This window comes from Podarcis melisellensis (genome assembly GCF_964234715.1).
Source record: "Podarcis melisellensis genome assembly, chromosome: 7".
NCBI classification, from domain to species: Eukaryota; Metazoa; Chordata; class Lepidosauria; order Squamata; family Lacertidae; genus Podarcis; species Podarcis melisellensis.
This window is the reverse complement of record NC_138539.1, coordinates 3,047,745-3,067,212: the sequence shown is the minus strand read 5'-3', so window position 1 is coordinate 3,067,212 and position 19,468 is coordinate 3,047,745. Positions and strand designations below refer to the sequence as shown.

Below are 19,468 nucleotides of genomic sequence, written 5' to 3'. Positions count from 1 at the left end.
AACCCATATCAGTATTCGAAGATTTTGAGGAAGAAGTACAGCATTTAAATACCCTTCCCCTACCCCCTAAAGCCCATAATATGTTCCTAAGTTTAGCTGAGACTATAGCCAAGGAATTAACGGTGAAAAATTGTTTTGTATGTGGAGGAACAAATATGGGGGATCAGTGGCCATGGGTGGCTCATGAAGTAAACTATACGGAGGTATATAAAACACAAAACAATTACACTTATAAGCATTTGGGTAACGAGGTATGGCAAATCTCTAATCACCTAGTTGGGACAGAATGCTTCACCAGGAACACCAGCCGAATAAATGGAACGCATGTGGGGACACTCCCTTGTATAGGACAATGGGAGGACAAACAGTGGTGGAGTCAAGGGAATAATAATAAAACTTGGCCCTCTCCCCTCGGAAATATTACCAATATGAGCTTTCTCCTAGACCCGGAGAACAGAATGCTAGAATGGAAAACCCCCGATGGGTTTTACTGGGCTTGTGGGAGCTATGCTTACAATAGGTTACCTTTAAATTGGGTCGGCTCATGTGTATTGGCAACCTTAAGGATATGTTTGGTTCATGGTTCCCTAAATTACCTGGTCTGCAGGCCATAGTGGCCCTAATTGGGTTAATTGCGGCAGGATGCGTACTACTTCCATGCGTTCTGCCAATCTTTGTTAGAACCATCAATAATTCTTTGTCCCTCCTAGCAGAACGGAAGGTATCCACATATTTCATGAAGATGCAATATGCCTCAGTACCTACATCAGATGAGGAAGCAGAAATAGCAGCCCAAGAATTATTATGTGAGTTCGAGACAAGATACAAAAAGAGGGGGGGATTGTGAGAAGGAGTAAACAAGGTGTGCCTCGAACTCAGTTGTAAATTCCTGCGGTGGGCTATTGTAAATTCCAGCATTGGGTGCAGGGGAGCCAGGTCAACAAGATAAGGAAGTAGAAAGAGTCTCTAAATAAGTTTAGGTTTAGAGAGTGTAGAATGGATGATGTATTAGTACCATGTCTTTGATGATGAGCCAGATTGTAAGCCAAGCCTCGAATGAGGGGCGGCAGCAATAGGGATAAAAACTCTTGCCCGTCCATTGTTCGGGGCTCTTCGTACCACCCTGGGACGAGGAGCCCGCCTTTGCAAACGCGTATAATAAAAGGGAAGTAATAGACCTTATCTCGGTGTCTCCTTGTCTCATTGTAAGTCCACGTAAGAAACTTCTCACAAAACCAATAATAGCGACAATAATAAACAGTTTACAGTTATACCCAAGTTAAGGTTTATATATCGCCCTGTTGCAAAACATCAGGGAGCGTGCACCAACACAGAAACACTTAAAAGCAATGCAAAGCATTAATTAAAGCAACTGGCTATTCAAGAAGGTTTTAAGCAATTTAATATCTGCCTGCGGACTGTCTCGCCAGAGTGGTGCATTCTCTGGTTATCTCCCGCTTGGACTACTGCAATGTGCTCTATGTGGGGATAAATTTGAAGGTGACTTGGAAACTACAACTAATCCAGAATGCGGCAGCTAGACTGGTGACTGGGAGCAGCTGCCGAGACCATATAACACCAGTCTTGAAAGACCTACATTGGCTCCCAGTACGTTTCCGAGCACAATTCAAAGTGTTGGTGCTGACCTTTAAAGCCCTAAACGGGGGAGCGTCTCCACCCCCATCGTTTGACCCGGACACTGAGGTCCAGCACTGAGGGCCTTTTGGCGGTTCCCTCATTGCGAGAAGTGAGGCTACAGGGAACCAGGCAGAGGGCCTTCTCGGTAGTGGCGCCCGCCCTGTGGAATGCCCTTCCAACAGATGTCAAAGAGATAAACAACTACCTGACATTCAGAAGACATCTTAAGGCAGCCCTGTTCAGGGAAGTTTTTAACGTGTGATATTTTACTGTATTTTGGGTTTCTATGGAAGCCGCCCAGAGTGGCTGGGGAGGCCCAGCCAGATGGGCGGGGTATAAATAATAAATTATTATTATTATTATTATTATTATTATTATTATTATTATTAATAAAAAACATCATCCCAGTGGGAGGCAAAAGCACTTTGAGAAGGGCATGCCAGGAAGGGGCACATATAGTAATAATAATTTTATTATTTATACCCCGCCCATCTGGCTGGGTTTCCCCAGTCTGACAAAGGTAGCACCCCCAGTTCCCCTATCCTTAGGCTGCCTGCTAAACAGCCTCAGCAAACTACAACTCCCAGAATCCTTGGCGGGGGAAGCGCCCGCAGAACGCGGCCCAAACCTCCTGACGTGAAGGCTTACGCATGCGCACAACGCGCTGGTGCCTGCGTGTGGGTTTATTTGCCCGGCCGCTACCGGAGTTTCCCCATTGGCCAAGTCCGGATTCCGTCTTGAGCTTCCTCGTTCCGACTCCTCCTCCTCTTTCTTGATTGGCCAAGCCCCGCTCCTGTGCCGCCCACCCCTTCATTCCGATTGGCGGCTGAGGCGGCCCTGGCTGCGGATTGACCTGAGGGAAAAGAGTGGGCGACGGCCTCCTGTGGACGCTCTGGCCGCCCCGCCCCCTGCGCTCTATGGCCTTTCCTCAGAGCGAAACCGGAACGGCTTCGGCGCCGGCTGGGCCCGTCGCCGAGCGGAGCGAGCAGGTGAGGGACCCCGCGGCGCCCCCGCCCTTCTCTCCCGCAGGGCTGCCCTTTCCCTGGCAGGTTTCCTCCGGCGAGGCTCCTCCCCCCCCGTCCACCCTCACAACAGCCCTGCGAGGGAGGGCAGAGGCCGGAGGGGGGGGGCTCCGCGGGGAGAGGGGCCTCCGCCGGACCTCCGAGCGCGGCCTTGGCCAACCTGGGGCCCGTCAAGGGGCTGCACGGCGACTGGGAGCGGGTGGGAGTTGTAGGGCAACCCCCCTGGGTGCTGCTGACGGGTGGGAGTTGTAGTCCAAACTCGCTGGGTTCTGCTGGCTGGTGGGAGTTGTAGTCCAAGCTTGCTGGGTGCTGCTGGCTGGTGGGAGTTGTAGTCCAAGCTTGCTGGGTGCTGCTGGCTGGTGGGAGTTGTAGTCCAACCCCGCTGGGTGCTGCTGACGGGTGGGAGTTGTAGGCAACTTTTAGGTGCTGAGGCAGGTGGGAGTTGTAGTCCAAGCTTGCTGGGTGCTGCTGGCTGGTGGGAGTTGTAGTCCAAGCTTGCTGGGTGCTGCTGGCTGGTGGGAGTTGTAGTCCAAACTCGCTGGGTTCTGCTGACTGGTGGGAATTGTAGGGCAACCCCTAGGTGCTGGGGCTGATGGGACTTGTAGTCCAAACTCGCTGGGTGCTGCTGACTGGTGGGAATTGTTGGGCAACTTTTAGGTGCTGAGGCTGGTGGGAGTTGTAGGACAACCTTGATGGGTGCTGCTGAGTGGTGGGAATTGTAGTCCAAACTCGCTGGGTTCTGCTGGCTGGTGGGAATTGTAGGGCAACCCCTAGGTGCTGGGGCTGATGGGACTTGTAGTCCAAACTCGCTGGGTTCTGCTGACTGGTGGGAATTGTAGGGCAACCCCTAGGTGCTGGGGCTGATGGGACTTGTAGTCCAAACTCGCTGGGTGCTGCTGACGGGTGGGAGTTGTAGGCAACTTTTAGGTGCTGAGGCAGGTGGGAGTTGTAGTCCAAACTCGCTGGGTTCTGCTGGCTGGTGGGAGTTGTAGTCCAAACTCGCTGGGTTCTGCTGGCTGGTGGGAATTGTAGTCCAAACTCTCTGGGTGCTGCTGACTGGTGGGAATTGTAGGGCAACGTTTAGGTGCTGAGGCTGGTGGGAGTTGTAGGACAACCTTGATGGGTGCTGCTGAGTGGTGGGAATTGTAGGGCAACCTCTAGGTGCTGGGGCTGGTGGGCGTTGTAGTCCAAACTCGCTGGGTGCTGCTGACTGGTGAATTGTAGGGCAACTTTTAGGTGCTGGAGCTGGTGGGAGTTGTAGTCCAAGCTTGCTGGGTTCTGCTGACTGGTGGGAGTTGTAGGGCAACCTCTAGGTGCTGGGGCAGGTGGGAGTTGTAGTCCAACCCCGCTGGGTGCTGCTGGCTGGTGGGAGTTCTTCTTCTTCTTCTTTGGCTATCACTCGTAGCTGAGTTAAGATTGTCTTCCATAAACACGGTTTTAACAATGAGTCCGTAAACGACTGTGGAGGCCAATTCTGGATCCACACGGCCTTGTAGTCCAACCTGGATGGGTGCTGCTGACTGGTAGGAATAGCAGTCCAAACTCGCTGGGTGCTGCTGGTTGGTGGAAGTTGTAGTCCAACCTGGATAGGTGCTGCTGGCTGCTGGGAGTTGTAGTCCAAACTCGCTGGGTGCTGCTGACTGGTGAATTGTAGGGCAACTTTTAGGTGCTGGAGCTGGTGGCAGTTGTAGTCCAAGCTTGCTGGGTTCTTCTGACTGGTGGGAGTTGTAGGGCAACCCCTAGGTGCTGGGGCTGGTGGGACTTGTAGTTCAAGTGCTCCGGGGGCTGGGGGAGGTATACTTGTCACTGATGACGTTTTGACTGCGGTATTGCTTATTGGGGTTTGTTGGTTGCTGCTAATTTCTTGCATCTGCCAGAGAATTCTCAGCACTCCTGTTCTAAATAAATAAATGGTTGAGTTAAATGTTAAATATGATGGGGAGTCTTCCCACTTCCTGATTCTCATTGTCCAGGAATTACCTGCAAGCATTCCTAAGATTATTTGTTTCTTCTATTCAATGACTAAAGTAGGTTTATTGAGTTCCCCTATGACATGATTGTGTAATTTATTTTTAGGACTGAAGGAATGTGAAGATGAGTACTGTACCTATGTACCAGCCTTCCCATGGGGATAAGAACATGTATTACATCCTGACTGAAAACCACCCTTATGGCAGCAAATTTTTTCCTGCTGGGAGTATGTGTTACCTGAACGAACAGACTTACTTGCGGTGCATTAGATTGTCACCCACTCGCTTCTTGAGGGTTGTCATGGAGCAGGATGGATCCGTGGTCACTTTGGATGCTGAAATTCTGCAGCCTTTGCCTGACAAGATGGCTGATTATCTTTCAGCCATCAGCAACATTCATGAACGGTTGAACTGTTTTCTGAACAGGCATGTTCTGGATGCAGCCATGAATGCCAAACAGGGACAGCAAGTCTTTGTGGAACTAGACCATCAGACTTTCTCTGGTACCATCTGCTACATTGGGAAGGTTCATAGGAGCCCTTTACCATCTGGGCTCAGCCCGGTTTACTTTGGTGTAGAGCTGCAGGTGAGGCCATTTATGGAGGTTGTAATTGTCCTGAATTTTTACGGTCTGGTCTGTAATTAAATTTAGCCTTTGAACGCTTAAATAGGCTATATAAATACTTTCTCAGTAATCCATAAGAGAAAAGTACATTGCCTTGCATGTTAGGTCTGAGTCTCTTGTTTAGAAGAGCCAAGTGCTTTGCCTAGCTCACATGAAAGAAGGAGAAGCATTAAATGCTTTCTTGGGCCAGCCAGTTCAAAATGTCTCACACAAGCTTTTGAGATCCGCAAAACCTTTCAGCAGGCTGCATGGTTTCAAAGAAGGAAAAATACATTATTTTCTGGCTAAGCCATAATAACATGCTCATTTTAGTCTGTTTCTTGCCAATCTCTTTTGGTTACCGTGAAGGGAGTAAGATAGAATTAATGCAGCCACATTAAACAGAAGTCACGTGATGGAAGTTTTGAGTTAAGCAGTACATGAAAAGTGTGCTCCTTTGGGGCAATGGAAATGGAAAGCTAGAAGTAAATTTAGTAAGTTTTAATGGGGCAATTCCTGAATTTTATTCAGCCGCATGCTACCTGTATGGTTTTAGGCTTTATGATTAATAATAATAATAATAATAATAATAATAATAATAATAATAAATGTATATATACCCTGCCTATCTGGCTGAGTTTCCCCAGCCACTCTGGGCAGCTTCCAATCAAGTGTTAAAAGCAATACAGCATTAAATATTAAAAACTTCCCTAAACAGGTCTGCCTGCAGATGTCTTTTAAAGAGAAGATAGCTGCTTATTTCCTTCACATCTGAAGGGAGGGTGTTCCACAGGGCGGGCGCCACTACCAAGAAGGCCCTCTGTCTGGTTCCCTGTAACCTCATTTCTCACAGGGAGGGAACCACCAGAAGACCCTCGGTGCTGGATCTCAGTGTCCGGGCTGAATGATGGGGGTGGAGATGCTCCTTCAGGTATACAGGACTGAGGCCGTTTAGGGCTTTAAAGCTCAGCACCAACACTTTGAATTGTGCTCGGAAACGTACTGGGAGCCAATGCAGATCTCTCAGAACTGGTGTTATGTGGTCCCGGCGGCAACTCCCAGTCACCAGTCTAGCTGCCGCATTCTGGATTAATTGCAACTACAGTGCAGTTTTTCTGAGGGATGGGAAGCTGTTCTGCTCCTCTGAAGGGTATACTTTGGTTCCTACATGATACTCACATACTTGTAGCAGAAATGGGCTATTCTCATGTGTCCTCTCTTTGTTAACATCCTGATAACATAACCTATCTGCTGCTTCTCCAGGGTGACGGTGAAGGCAAAGGCCGCTGTGATGGTACCTACAATGGGACAGAATACTTCAAGTGTAAAAAGGACTGTGGCCTTTTCCTCCCATGTAACAAACTGCAGTTTGTATCAGCACCAGAGAAGGGCATGGCGAAGCAAGAGGGAAATCCGGGCGCAGTTGGGGCATCTCCAGTGAAAGCGGGGGATACAATCGGCTTCTATTTGGATGATGCCTTCATGCGAGGAATAGCAATGGATGTATTCAAGGAGGAAAACACCTGGATGGTTAAAATGTGTCCGGTAAGAAAGTCATCACCATTCTGATTAAATCCTTCCGGAGGAGGCATTCATTGAGACAGTAATGTCCTGAAAATAGAGAATGAAGATGCCCCCATTTTGGGGTTGCGCCAAAAAGAGCAAGGAAGGGAAATAATGCAACAGGTCTCCTCTGCCAGTTGAAACTGATAAATGCTTGCTTGTCCTTATCTGGGCAGATGGATAAAATGGCCGGGTCTGCACATAACACTAAGCCATGGGTTGCTATATTATGATAATATTTTTTATTTGTTTTCAATTACAATCCAATAATAGCTTCATTATAACAATAACAATTTATAATACAGTTATTAATACCAATTGTTCAAATGCTGACTTAAATAATTTAGATAAGATGCCCCCCTGCATGCTAGAATTGATGGCTTGATTATTTGCTTTATTTCTGCCTCCAAAATCTTATTAATTTCCATTACATTCCAGTCATAATAATAATCCTTTATATAACAACTGCAGTACAGTGGTACCTCGGGATGTGAATGGGATCTGTTCCGGAGCCCCGTTCGCATCCTGAAGAGAACGTAAGATGTGACAGCACGTCTGCGCATGCGCAGGTCACGTTTTGCCACTTCTGCACATGCGCTTAACGCTACCCAAGATGCTCACCAAAGAAGCAGCTAGAAAACAATCTAAGCTTTGAAGAAACAAGCTGTGGTTGTCTGTGTGACAGCTTGTGGTTTGTTAAACAAACCATGGCTTGGTGTGAACAAAGCCAGTGATATCCATGGTGAATATGTAGCTTAGTAGTAGCTCACATACTTTGTATGTAAAACTTCCTGGTACATCCTTAAATTTTCTACTTCATTTATTTCATAAATTAATACACTGCTTGATTGTTTAAAAAAAACCAAAACTCAAAGCTGTTTACAGGGAGAATAAATCAATAAATTATCAGTAAGAAAACCCATAAAACAACTTTGTAAATCTTTCAAAGCATAAAATCAGGAATAAGCTAAAAACAGATTAAAACATACACCCACATTCTATTTTGGTTTATAGGAGGAAGAAGGATCAGAAGATGTTTTTCGCGTTATCCCCATGGACTCTGTGGTTAAAGAGGAGCTGCTTTCCCCAGGTGACTCAGGAGTTCTGTGGTAGCTTTGCTTCTCCATTTCTGGAGGACCAGAAATCTTATTGGTTCTACTGTAGCATTGGGGCTGGAGTCTATAAGGCTGCTACCGAAAACAATAACATGCACACCAACCACCTTTGTAGTGTGCCTTTTCATCAAATTATAAGATGCATAGGGTATATTTTTCTGTGTTGCACTCCTCTTAAAACATTGAGGCACCAAGCATTCTTGAGCGCCTAGCTGAAGAATGCACGGAGGGAGAAGTGAAAATGAGAAGGCACTTGTTATTTGGAAGGAACCCAGGCCTTCTGATGGCCCTGCATCAACCAGGAAAATATTCTGCTGAAGCAAAGGTGCATTTCAACACTGATGGGTAGAATGCAGAGGCAAACATACCTAGGCACCCTATAGCAATTCCTTTAGTAACAGAAAGTCAAGTGCATGGCAGAGTGTAAGTGAGGGTTAGCCTAACTTCCTAACCCAAATCAGGTCTTAGGTTGCTAAAGAGAATACAGTGGTACCTCGCAAGACGAATGCCTCGCAAGACGAAAAACGCGCAAGACGAAAGAGTTTTCCGTTCTTTGAGTCGTTCCGCAATACGAATTTCCCTATGGGCTTGCTTCGCAAGACGAAAAAACCGCAAGACGAAGAGACTCGTGGAACGGATTAATTTCTTCTTGCGAGGCACCACTGTACTAAGCAGCCAGACCTGCAAAATGGCTATGTCACTCATAAATTCCTACTCTCCAGCTCCCACCCAGTGTCTTCAACAGCAAAGTAATAAAACAGCATCAAAATGTTAATTACAAAAGTCTGTCTGGCATAATACATATGTGTTGCCTTTCAGGCTTTGAAGTGGATGCTGATAGTGGGCTCCAGGACCAGCCTAAGCGCAAGAGAAGTGAGAGTGCAGAGGATCTGGAAAGCAAGTCACCCTCCCTTGACGTGAACTCAGTGGTACGGATCAACCTGGACAAGGGGAACTCAGTCACGGGAACAATCTGTTGGATTGGCTGTCTGCCTGAAAATCGGCAGAAAATGGCAGGAGTTGAGCTGGTGAGAGTTCCATCCATGCATCCATTCATGGTATTTGACATCTATAGCTTCTTCTTTGGCAGTCCCTCGTAGCTGAGTAAGATTGTCTTCCATGAACAAGGTTTTAACAGTGAGTCCGTTAGGGACTGTGGAGGCCAATTCTGGATCCACACGTCCTTCCACAGTGGGGACATAGGTTTCTGGGCGGGAGTTGATCCTGGTGAGGGTTTGCCAAGCATTCCTTCCTCTTGGCACGTTTCTCCCTTGCGTCCTGAGTTCGAGTGTCTTCAAAGCCCATGACACCTTTGGTAAAGGCTGTTCTCCAGTTGGAGCATTTGCAGGCTGGTGTTTCCCAGTTGTCAGTGTTTATACTACATTTTTAAAGATTCATGTTAGTAGGATCAAGAACTGTATCAAAGGGTTGGGCTATGCAATGGGTAAATGGACATGCAGTTGACAGGACTACTGGAAATGAAAGCCTGCTTCCCCCTCTTAAGAAATGGACTACAATAGCCAAGAGTCTTGAGGTGGGTAATTTAATTGCGACGGTTTGACTCTCAGTCTTTTCGTCAGCCTTTAGTACCACAGATTGAGAGGTGTTGGTAACTCACCTGCAGGGTCCAAGAGGGGTTTGAGGAGTTCTTGTCTCTGATAGGAAGAACAGAGAGGATGGTACAGGCACAGCTTCCCATGTGGAATCCCCTGGAATTCCCTCTTGTTCCTTTTCCTTGTCCGTGAGACTGCTAGGGGAGATTCTGACCAGGATGCTTGCCTGTCTGACTGAGAGATTTCACCCTCCCACACAGGATGAAGATAAGGGCGTTTCTGATGGCGAGTTGCAGGGGGTGCGCTACTTCACTTGCCCCCCAAAGCGTGGCCTCTTTGTGAGGCTGGAGTCGTGCCAGCCGGACATGCGCTTCCAGTCCATCAGCCACACTGCCCCAGAGTCCACAGAGCTGAGTAAGTTCCCTTCCTCCACTGAAGATACACCGCGGTGAGGATCAAGTGGTCTATTTGCAGCTTTCGACCAGTTCCCCCCCCCGCTCTTTATTATTTTTTTTAAATGATATTTTATTAAGTCTTAAGAATAACAACAAACAGAAAAAGGAAAAAACACATACACAAAAATATGAGGTTACAAAGTACAAAAAATTCAGAAGTTTAACTTAGAAAAAAGAAAAACAAAAAAGAAAAGAAAGAACACATAAAAAAACAACACAAAATCCCTCTTTTTAATTCTTCCTCTTTGATTCACTTATTTTCCTGACTTCCTCACATCTCCCTTTTTTGTATCCCTTTTGAAAATTAGCTCAGCAAATTCATATCCAATTAATTTATCTATTATCAAGCCAATCTTATGTTTTACCTTGTTGCTAGAACCCCTTCAGTTCATTTCAATGTCATTAATATTCAAATTTTTTTACAATGTTTCTGTAAATAAATTTTAAATTTCCTCCAATCTTCTTCCACCAACTCTTCTCCCTGGTCTCGGATTCTGCCAGTCATTTCCACCAACTCTATGTAGTCCATTACTTGCATCTGCCATTCTTCCAGAGTGGGTAGGTCTTGTGTCTTCCAATGCTTTGCGATGAGTATTCTTGCTGCTGCTGTAGCATACATAAAGAAAGTTCTATCCTTCTTTGACACCAATTGGCCAATTGGTGGTGAGGATCAAGTGGTCCATTTGCAGCTTTCAACCAGTTCCCCCCCGCTCTTTATGTTGCCCTTCTCATCATGGTTTGTTGCATCATGTCTAAGCTAAAAGAAGAGAGGCATATTTTCAGGAGCAGAACATTAGAGGTGTTTTTTGAAAGAGGAAGTATCCGTCTGTTTCAGGTGGACTGGATGCTCCTGCTGTCCTAAGCAACTCGCCCCCTCTCAGGGATGATGTGGCCGTGAATGTCCTGGAAGGGCGGATGAAGGGGATCCAGGGCCACTGCAATTCTTGCTACATGGATGCTGCACTTTTCAGGTAGGTGGGTCTGCTTGCTTCCTTTCCAAACCCCCATACAAGTGGAAACCACATTAGGTCCGTTTAGTTTATGGGAAATAGCCCCCTTTGTGCACCTTCAGGGACTGTGCTTAGGTCCTGAATAATCACGTTTCTCTTCTCATGGCTGAGGGTCTTTGTAGGGTATGTGAACTGCACTATCAAATTCAGCTTGATGGGAAAAATCTATTCTCTGCCGCTCATGCTGTTGCTTCAATTTCTCTCTGTCTCCATGTCAGTTTTTCGTTTTTGTTTTAATCCCCTACTCTGGAGTGTTGCTGCCAACCTAGCAAAGTTACCAAGTGCGTCCTCTCTCACCACAGCCTCTTCTCCTGCACCTCTGTGTTGGATTCCATGCTCTTCAAACCCTCCCTCCCACCTGATGGGCACGTTCAGAACATCCTCCGGGACAAGATAGTCAACCCTCTCAGGCAGTGAGTAGCTAAAGGGGTGTCCTCCTGACCAACGGGAGCAGTCCACAACTCAGCTCTATTATTTGCCTCTTTGTCTATCTGCAATTTTTGCAGGTGCAGCTTTCAGTGTCACATGCTGAATTCTGCATTCTCAAAGCAGAGAGGTTCCCCTTCTATAGAAAAACCAACAAAACCCTCTGCAAAGTTTCTAGTTCCCATAGCTCTGCAGTAAGCTTTGGAGCCTGGTGAAATCGAAGAAGCTGAACAGGGTGGACTCAATGGATTTCAGAAGATGCAACTTGGGTTTCTGAGGAGTTCCTTGTTTCTTCCCCCATTGTGAAGCAGAATAAATTCTGCAAAATAAGCAAATCTATATTAATTTTAGTTATTAATCAGCAGTGTCCCCTTGGCATTTGGGATTTTGGGGATGTGTCATGCATTTATGCAGACCAGGGTTTAATACCTTGTCAGTTTCTTGAAGAGATGACACAATTCCCTCCTCTTCTCAGGAAAGGATTTGTTGCTGCTAGAAATGTGATGGACCTTCGACACCAATTGACTGAGAAGGGAGAATGTTCCAGCTTTGCCACTTCTGAGAAAGGTGATTAATTTCCCCCTCCCTTTGGGGTCTCATTCTCTGGTGCACTTTGATGTCCATTAAGCTATTCCAGTATCAGATCCCTGCTCAGCCACAAACCTGACTGGTGGAGGAGACTGCAATAGATCACTGTCTCTCTCAGCCGGCCTAATCTACCTCATGGGTTTCTTGTCGGAGAGGGCAGGATAAAGATGGAATTGCTAGAAATCCCAAATTGGATTTTTCGCAAGACTACAATCAAAGACCCTGGGTGGGCGTGGTCCTCCTTCCCTTAAAGCTTTTGACAAAAGTTAAAGAGCTACCTGGCCAGTTTGGTGTGGCATAGCATGAGAGCTGGTATCTGCTGTGTCAAGCCAATACTCCTGGCCGCCATTGGTTGCGGGACAGTGGGGAGTCCTGTATCCTGCAATGAAAGAAGACACAAGTTCCCTGCTCCCCTGCTTTTTGGCTCCGTTTTCTGTGTGTTCTTGCTCTGTTCTTAAGTGATGGAGGGGGCTAGTTACCTATACACCCACCCCGCCCGCGGCGTCTCTCCTTCGTTTCTTCTTCCACTGTCGGAGGTAGAAAGCCTCCGAATAGCAGCTGCTGGAAACCACTGGAGAAGAAAATGCTCTTGTGCTCAAATCCTAATTGCGGGCTTCCCAGAAGAGGCCTCTGGTTGGCCACTGTGGGAAGAGGACTCTGCACTGAATGGGCCCCCAGCCTGACCCATCAGACTCCGCTTATGCTCTTATTTATACAAAAGATTTGCCCGTGTCTGTCAGCAGCTGGAGAAGAAGGGAGCAGCGTGTCTGATGTGGTGTTTACTTTGCCCTTTTAGACCCTGAGGAGTTTCTTAATCTCATCATGCATCACATCCTTGGGATAGAACCGCTTCTGAAGCTGCAGTAAGTTTTCACCCCGAAGAGCTGAGAAATATGGGCTGCGTGTTTCTGGGACTAGGAAGAAATAATCAGATTTCAAAGGATCTTATGCCTCAGAGGGAGTTGATCTGGGTGGCTGGTGACTTAAAGTGGTAATGGGAAGCTGTCAAAATACCTCTCTGTGGTCAGGGGAGAAGTGGAGAAGGAGGAAAGGGGCAGTGCCTTAGGCCTGGTGGAGCAGGACTGACTTGTGGCCCTTGAGATAATAATATAATATAATAATAATAATAATTTATTATTTGTACCCCGCCCATCTGGGTGGGCTTCCCCAGCCACTCTGGGCGGCTTCCCCCCCAAAATATTAAAATACTCTAATACATCAAACATTAAAAGCTTCCCTGAACAGGGCTGCCTTCAGATGTCTTCTAAAAGTCTGGTAGTTGTTGTTCTCTTTGACATCTGGTGGGAGGGCATTCCACAGGGTGGGTGCCACCACCGAGAAGGCCCTCTGCCTGGTTCCCTGTAACTTTGCTTCTCGCAGGGAGGGAACCGCCAGAAGGCCCTCGGAGCTGGACCTCAGTGTCTGGGTAGAACGATGGGGGTGGAGACGCTCCTTCAGGTATACAGGACTAAGGCAGTTTAGGGCTTTAAAGGTCAGCACCAATACTTTGAATTGTGCTCGGAAACGTACTGGGAGCCAATGTAGGTCTTTTAAGACCGGTGTTATGTGGTCCCGCCGGCCGCTCCCAGTCACCAGTCTAGCTGCCGCCTAGATAGTCTAGACTATCTCCAGCCCCATCCAGCACTGCTAATTGTCGTGGATTTGTAGTTCAGCAGCAACTGGATGACCCAAGGGTTAACCACCCCTGTGCCAGAGGAAAATTGCAGGGAAGGGCACCATTGCTAACTATTTTTATTTGGCTAGGGAATTAGTATTCAGCTCTACAAGTTTGTTTTGAAGTCTAGAGAGCCTCAGGTGTTGGTGGAGGCAAACCCAAGTTCTCCAGGTCTCTAGCTGACCGTAACTCAAAAGCAGTTTGTTAAGAGTTTGTATGCCTGCAGTGGCTCAGAATGGGGGAGCCTGGCTTCCACCCAGCCGCACCCCCTGCGCCCCATAATGCTCCTCAGAGGGAATGGGGAGAAGCCTAAGAAATTCATTTTCCCATTGCACCATTGAAACAGCTGCCATTGCTCTAATAATTCCTTTTGTGGGGAGTGGGGTTCCACTCTGAGATAGCCGCAGAGGAGTCACCTGCCCATCACTTTCAGATCTGGAAGGCTCAAGGAGCAGGAGTGCTACTGCTACCAGATATTCATGGACAAGCAGGAGGACTTGGTGGTGCCCAACGTGCAGCAGCTGGTAGAGCATTCCTTTCTCTCATCTGATCTCAAGCTGGTGGAGGTGAGTCATTGTGGCCCTTTTGGTTGCTGCTTCTCTGTGTCTGAACATTCTGACCCTGTAGAGCATGACCTGAGCCTCTTCAGGAGGATATCTTGGTTAATGTGTCAAAAGCTGCTGAGATATTGAGCTCAATCAACAGGGACACACTCCCCCTGTCTGTTTCATGGTCATCCATCAGGGCGACCAAGGCTGGTTCAGTTCTGAACCTGAACCCACATTGTAGGACATCTAGACCAGGGTTTCCCAAACTTGGGTCTCTGGCTTTTGTTGGACTAAACCTCCCATTATCCCTAACTGGGAGGACCAGTGGTCAGGGATGATGGGAGTTGTAGTCCAAAAAACACCCAAGTTTGGGAAACCCTGGTCTAGCTACAGTGGCACCTCGGGTTAAGTACTTAATTCGTTCTGGAGGTCCATTCTTAACCTGAAACTGTTCTTAACCTGAAGCACCACTTTAGCTAATGGGGCCTCCTGCTGCCGCCGCGCCGCCAGAGCACAATTTCTGTTCTCATCCTGAAGCAAAGTTCTTAACCCGAGGTACTATGTAGTGGTTAGTGGAGTCTGTAACCTGAAGCATATGTAACCTGAAGCATATGTAACCCAAGGTACCACTGTACTTGGTCTCATCCAGGAATACCAGCAGTTCCCTCACCGCCTTTGCCAAGAATTGTATTGAACTTTGAGCAGGCACAACTTTCCATGTAGAGGTGAGGGAAACTTGCTCGGCAGCGGTGCCCTCTTCTACTCAGCTCTGAGATGCAGGAAACTGCTGGGCTTCCCATTGCAGATCAGTTTGCTATGTGGCTATAAGCAGATAGACTGCCCTTCCCTCACCATCGGCCCAACCCAGATTCTGCATTGTGTGATTGCTTGGAAACTTCTGGCTGCAGAGCAGGTCCCGATGATGTGGCTTCCATTTCTCCCTCTGCCTAGATTCCCTCCTGCTTTATTCTCCAAATGCCCCGTTTTGGGAAGGAATACAAAATGTTCAGCAAAATCATCCCCTCCTTGGAGCTGGACATTACTGACCTGCTGCTGGATAGTAAGTTATGGGCATCATATGGTAGGGGTGGGGATGTGGACGCAAACATATTCTAGTTCCCTTTACCTAGATTTGTCATCCACTTCTTGAAAGACCTACATTGGCTCCCAGTACGTTTCCAAGCACAATTCAAAGTGTTGGTGCTGACCTTTAAAGCCCTAAACGGCCTCAAAGGCCCAGTAGACCTCAAGGAGCGTCTCCACCCCCATCGTTCTGCCCGGACACTGAGGTCCAGCTCCGAGGGCCTTCTGGCGGTTCCCTCACTGCGAGAGGCCAAGTTACAAGGAACCAGGCAGAGGGCCTTCTCGGTAGTGGCGCCCGCCCTGTGGAACGCCCTCCCACCAGATGTCAAAGCGATAAACATCTACCTGACATTCAGAAGACATCTGAAGGCAGCCCTGTTCAGGGAAGTTTTTAATATGTGACATTTTAGTGTATCTTTCATCTTTGTTGGAAGCCGCCCAGAGTGGCTGGGGAAACCCAGCCAGATGGGCGGGGTACAAATAATAAATCATTATTATTATTATTATTATTATTATTATTATTATTATTATTACTACTACTTCCTTGGAGTGACACGCTGCAATAGCACTGTGTGAGACTGATGGCAGTTCAATGGATTCATTGCTGTGGCCTCTATAACTAACCCAGGGTTCATTGGGAACGTCCTGGAATTAAACAGTGAGAGGTTCTCATGCCGGTCCATTCGTGAAGCTCCCTGGCAAATCTTTCTCCCTCAGCCTAACTTTCATCATCGGGCAGTTGTGAGAATAAGTACAAGGAGCGTTCTTAAGTATTTTGTAGGTGGTTCAGCTTGTTTGTCAGGAAAGATCCTGCTGTGCTTCTTTCTCCCTGAGCCTGATTCAGGCCTAGAGGCTGCTATTAGCAAGGATATCTGTGTGATCTAAGCAACAATATACCATTGTGGCTTGGAAGCTGGCCAGGGGAACCACACTAAAGATCGCTTAGCCATTTTCGGGCCCAATTCATTTCTCAGTAGAAAGTGCATCCTGAGCTGTAGGCAGGCTCTGAAAGGTTCAAGGTGTGATCTATGGTCTCCCACTGTAGGTCCCAGGGAGTGTTTTGTGTGTGGAGCTGTGGCCACTCAGGAATGCTCGGCGTGCTTCAAAGACAAGATGTTTGCAGACACCGGATTGAAGCAGTACTGCGATTCTTGCTGCACTCAGGTACCCCTTTTCATTTGTACCATAGTGGGAAGAAGTTTCACGTCTAAGGCCCCAGATTCATGCCTGCTCCTCTTGAGACTTCAGGAAAGGAGTGAAGGAGCCCTTTTCTTTAGAAGAACGCACTGACGGACTTGGTATATACCAGAGGGTGGTTAACCAACAGCCTGTGGGCCTTACTTGGCTCCCCAAAAGCATTCTAGTTGCCCCTGAGGGCCCTCTCCAAATTTGGTAGCAGTATTTATTTGTTTAAAATGTTTTCATAGAATCAGAGAACTTTAATCATTTTTCTTCACTGTGAACATTCCCTTTGTTCTGTGGGTTCTGCAGGTGTTTCTGCATGCCTTGGTTAGGGTGGATGTGGGTTTTCTGAGAGCAAAAGGGATGCTAGGCCACAGTTCCTTGACTTGTGGACTTCCTTTCTTTAAAAGCACAGACCCCCTGATGGCAGCAGGTGCTCCATTCCACATGAGCCCTCGCCACCCCTTTAGCTTTACTGTCTTGTGGCTGTTTGCAGGCTCACTCTCATTACCAGCGCAAAGCCCATCAGCTGACAAAGCTGCACATCCCCGAGGAGTTCTGCAGGGCCAGCCGCCTGGGCAGCTTCCGGGTGCCTCGGGAGAAACTGGAGCTCTTTGCTGTTCTCTGCATTGAAACCAGTCACTATGTCTCCTTTGTGAAATACGGACCAGAGAAGGAGAATTGGATGTTCTTTGACAGCATGGCAGATAGGCATGGTAAGTTTGTGTGCTATTTCAAGAGGTGCATGCAGGCCTCCCCCCGCAACCCGAAAAAGCCACAAATGCATTTAGGGATGTTGTTTTGATGTTGGGGAAGGAAGGGATTGGCTCATTTAATGCATGTGACATGCAGGGGTCTGGGACTACAATTCCCATCTTCCCTGGCCATTGAACATGCTTGAGGCTAATGAGAGTTGTAGTTTAGCAACATCCGGAGAACCAAAGGTTCCCCACACCTTGTTTATATCAAGGATGGGGAACCTGTGACCCTTCAAATATTGTTGGATGGCCCAGCTCCTATCAGCCTCAGCTAGTGGGGCAAATCGTTAGGGATGATGGGAGTTGGAGTCTATCAACAGCTGGAGGCCCACAAGTTCCCTGTATCTGCATTATGATGTCAAAATTGCGTAGCTACACAAAAGCAGTTCTGTGAGCATAGAACACAGTAGGAAGAGTTCGGTTTGGTATAATGCAACAGAGACGGCCAGTAAGTCACACAGTTCGAAGCTGGAGTTAACTTTTTTTTAGCAAAACATGATCTTCACAGACTTGGCTGAGTTTCAGGCCTAATGAGCACAGCAGCTCATGCCCTGTAGGTCCTACTGCATGAAATCAGTTGCCAAGACTAAAAGTCCTCGCCTCCCCACAGCCCTCTTATGCCCCTGTCCCTGCTCACTAAGCCCAGTTACCCCTTCAGCTTCTGACACCTCCTCCTCCCAGTCTTCTCCCTCTGATCACTCATCACCGTCCCATCACCACTCCCAGGGCTCTGAGCCTTCTTCCCTTGGGGTTCCCCAGCTGGTTCCTCCCGCTCTTCATCTGTACCCAACCAGTCCATGACACAAATAAATCCTCGCTTCCTGAATCAACAAAGTGCTCCTCTTTCATTTCTTGAAGGGCAGTGATATCTCACGAATGATACCCCATCCCAGTTGTGTGTCTGTGCAGTTTCAGAGGTTGATCAGTCCTGGCTGCACAAGGCAGGGGGTCGTTCCAAATGCACCCAAGAGGGTTCACCTAACCAAAGGACCCTCTCTTCTGTCAGAATCTTCGCTACGACCGAGCTGGAAAAGCTCATCCTCCGGTCGAGTCCTTCGGAATCTCTTCCGATGTGATTAACGACCTGAGCCTTTGATGAGGCTCCAAGCATGTTTCCTCATTACGCAAAGTATCCAGCATGCAGGGAAGGACAAGAAAATATGAGCTACATTGCTAGGTTTTATTTCTAACTACGAAGACAGAAAAGAAAAATGCATGCTCTCTCTGTGAAAGCAGAGAGCAACTGAAACAAAGGAACAGGGAATCAGTAACATCACATCCGTCTCCTGTCTTCTGTGAGGCTTCCAACAGCCTGGAATCTCTGGAATGCAAAACAGTCTTGTGACTCTAAGCACTGCACAGTGGCATAAACAGAAACTAACATCTTCCTCTCTTTCCCGCAGGTGATGAGGACGGCTTCAACATTCCCACTGTGACTCTGTGCCCAGAGGTTGCCAAGTACCTGGAGATGCCTGTAGCCACCTTGGCCATGCAGCAGCCCCGGGACATGGAAGGAGTAGCTAAGCGCCTCTTCTGTGATGCTTACATGTACATGTACCAAAGCAAGAAAATGGCACTCTATAAGTGAGCAGTGGGTTGCTTCTTGCAGTGGAACAGAGAGGAAGGGGCTCTGAAGCTCTTCCACTGCGCTGTCTCTCACGCTGTTTACAGAATCGCCTCTGGAGAATGGAATGAGTGAAACTACTTTGCCTAGGGCAGGTGATTCAAACCTGCGAATCTGGACTTGTCATAAATGTGGGACTAGTATTGGTGGAGCAACCTCCCCTCTCAGTTCCCACACTCCTTTTGGTAAGGGCTACAACTCAGGAAAACGCAGAAGCTCAAGGCTGGGCTTGCACAAAGACACTCTGGTCTGTGCACCAGGAAGTGGCCTGTCTCAGGGTTTCACCTCATCTGGGTTCCAAAAATCCAGTACTCTTATTCTGATCATTCCTTCCCCTTGGTGGGAGAGGTGGGAATTGAATGTCTCAGACAGAATCCCTAGGGAATAGCAGACTGCCCCTCCTCTGCACACTTGGTCGCTGGTGCCGTCCTTTGCCATCCGTGGCAGCCCTGTGCGCTTGACTTGCACTTTTAAATTTGTGTAATTTGTTTTAGATGGTAATTGAAGCTTCAAACTGAAGCATCTCGATGTTGACGTGCCTCAGGCAGGACAAGCACTTTGGATAAATACCTTTGGTTTTGGGAGAAAATGACCCAAGTGTGTGGAGATGGCTCTCACGCCTTCTGCTTTTTCAGCCATTACAACTTTCACAAG

General features: G+C 47.6%; 1 protein-coding gene across 1 annotated transcript; it reads left to right on the top strand.

The window, feature by feature from the left end:
* Positions 1 to 2,477: 2,477 nt before the first annotated feature.
* On the top strand, positions 2,478 to 19,182 carry LOC309374023 (ubiquitin carboxyl-terminal hydrolase CYLD-like). The gene is made up of 15 exons (XM_081918794.1): positions 2,478 to 2,627; positions 4,737 to 5,216; positions 6,498 to 6,779; positions 7,812 to 7,887; positions 8,732 to 8,940; positions 9,726 to 9,879; positions 10,756 to 10,891; positions 11,233 to 11,343; positions 11,832 to 11,923; positions 12,741 to 12,807; positions 14,053 to 14,185; positions 15,119 to 15,227; positions 16,296 to 16,414; positions 16,929 to 17,148; positions 18,594 to 19,182. Exons 2-15 carry the CDS (start codon positions 4,755 to 4,757, stop codon positions 18,776 to 18,778), a joined length of 2,355 nt encoding a protein of 784 aa, XP_081774920.1. The 5' UTR covers positions 2,478 to 2,627; positions 4,737 to 4,754; the 3' UTR covers positions 18,779 to 19,182.
* The last annotated feature ends 286 nt before the right edge of the window (positions 19,183 to 19,468 follow it).

Excerpts from the sequence above, each read along its gene's own strand:
- LOC309374023 (XM_081918794.1), top strand. The coding sequence starts at position 4,755 with ATGAGTACTGTACCTATGTACCAGCCTTCCCATGGGGATAAGAACATG. Across the intron at positions 8,941-9,725 it reads AAATGGCAGGAGTTGAGCTG|GATGAAGATAAGGGCGTTTC; the intron begins GTGAGAGTTCCA and ends CCTCCCACACAG. Across the intron at positions 11,344-11,831 it reads ATAGTCAACCCTCTCAGGCA|GAAAGGATTTGTTGCTGCTA; the intron begins GTGAGTAGCTAA and ends TCCTCTTCTCAG.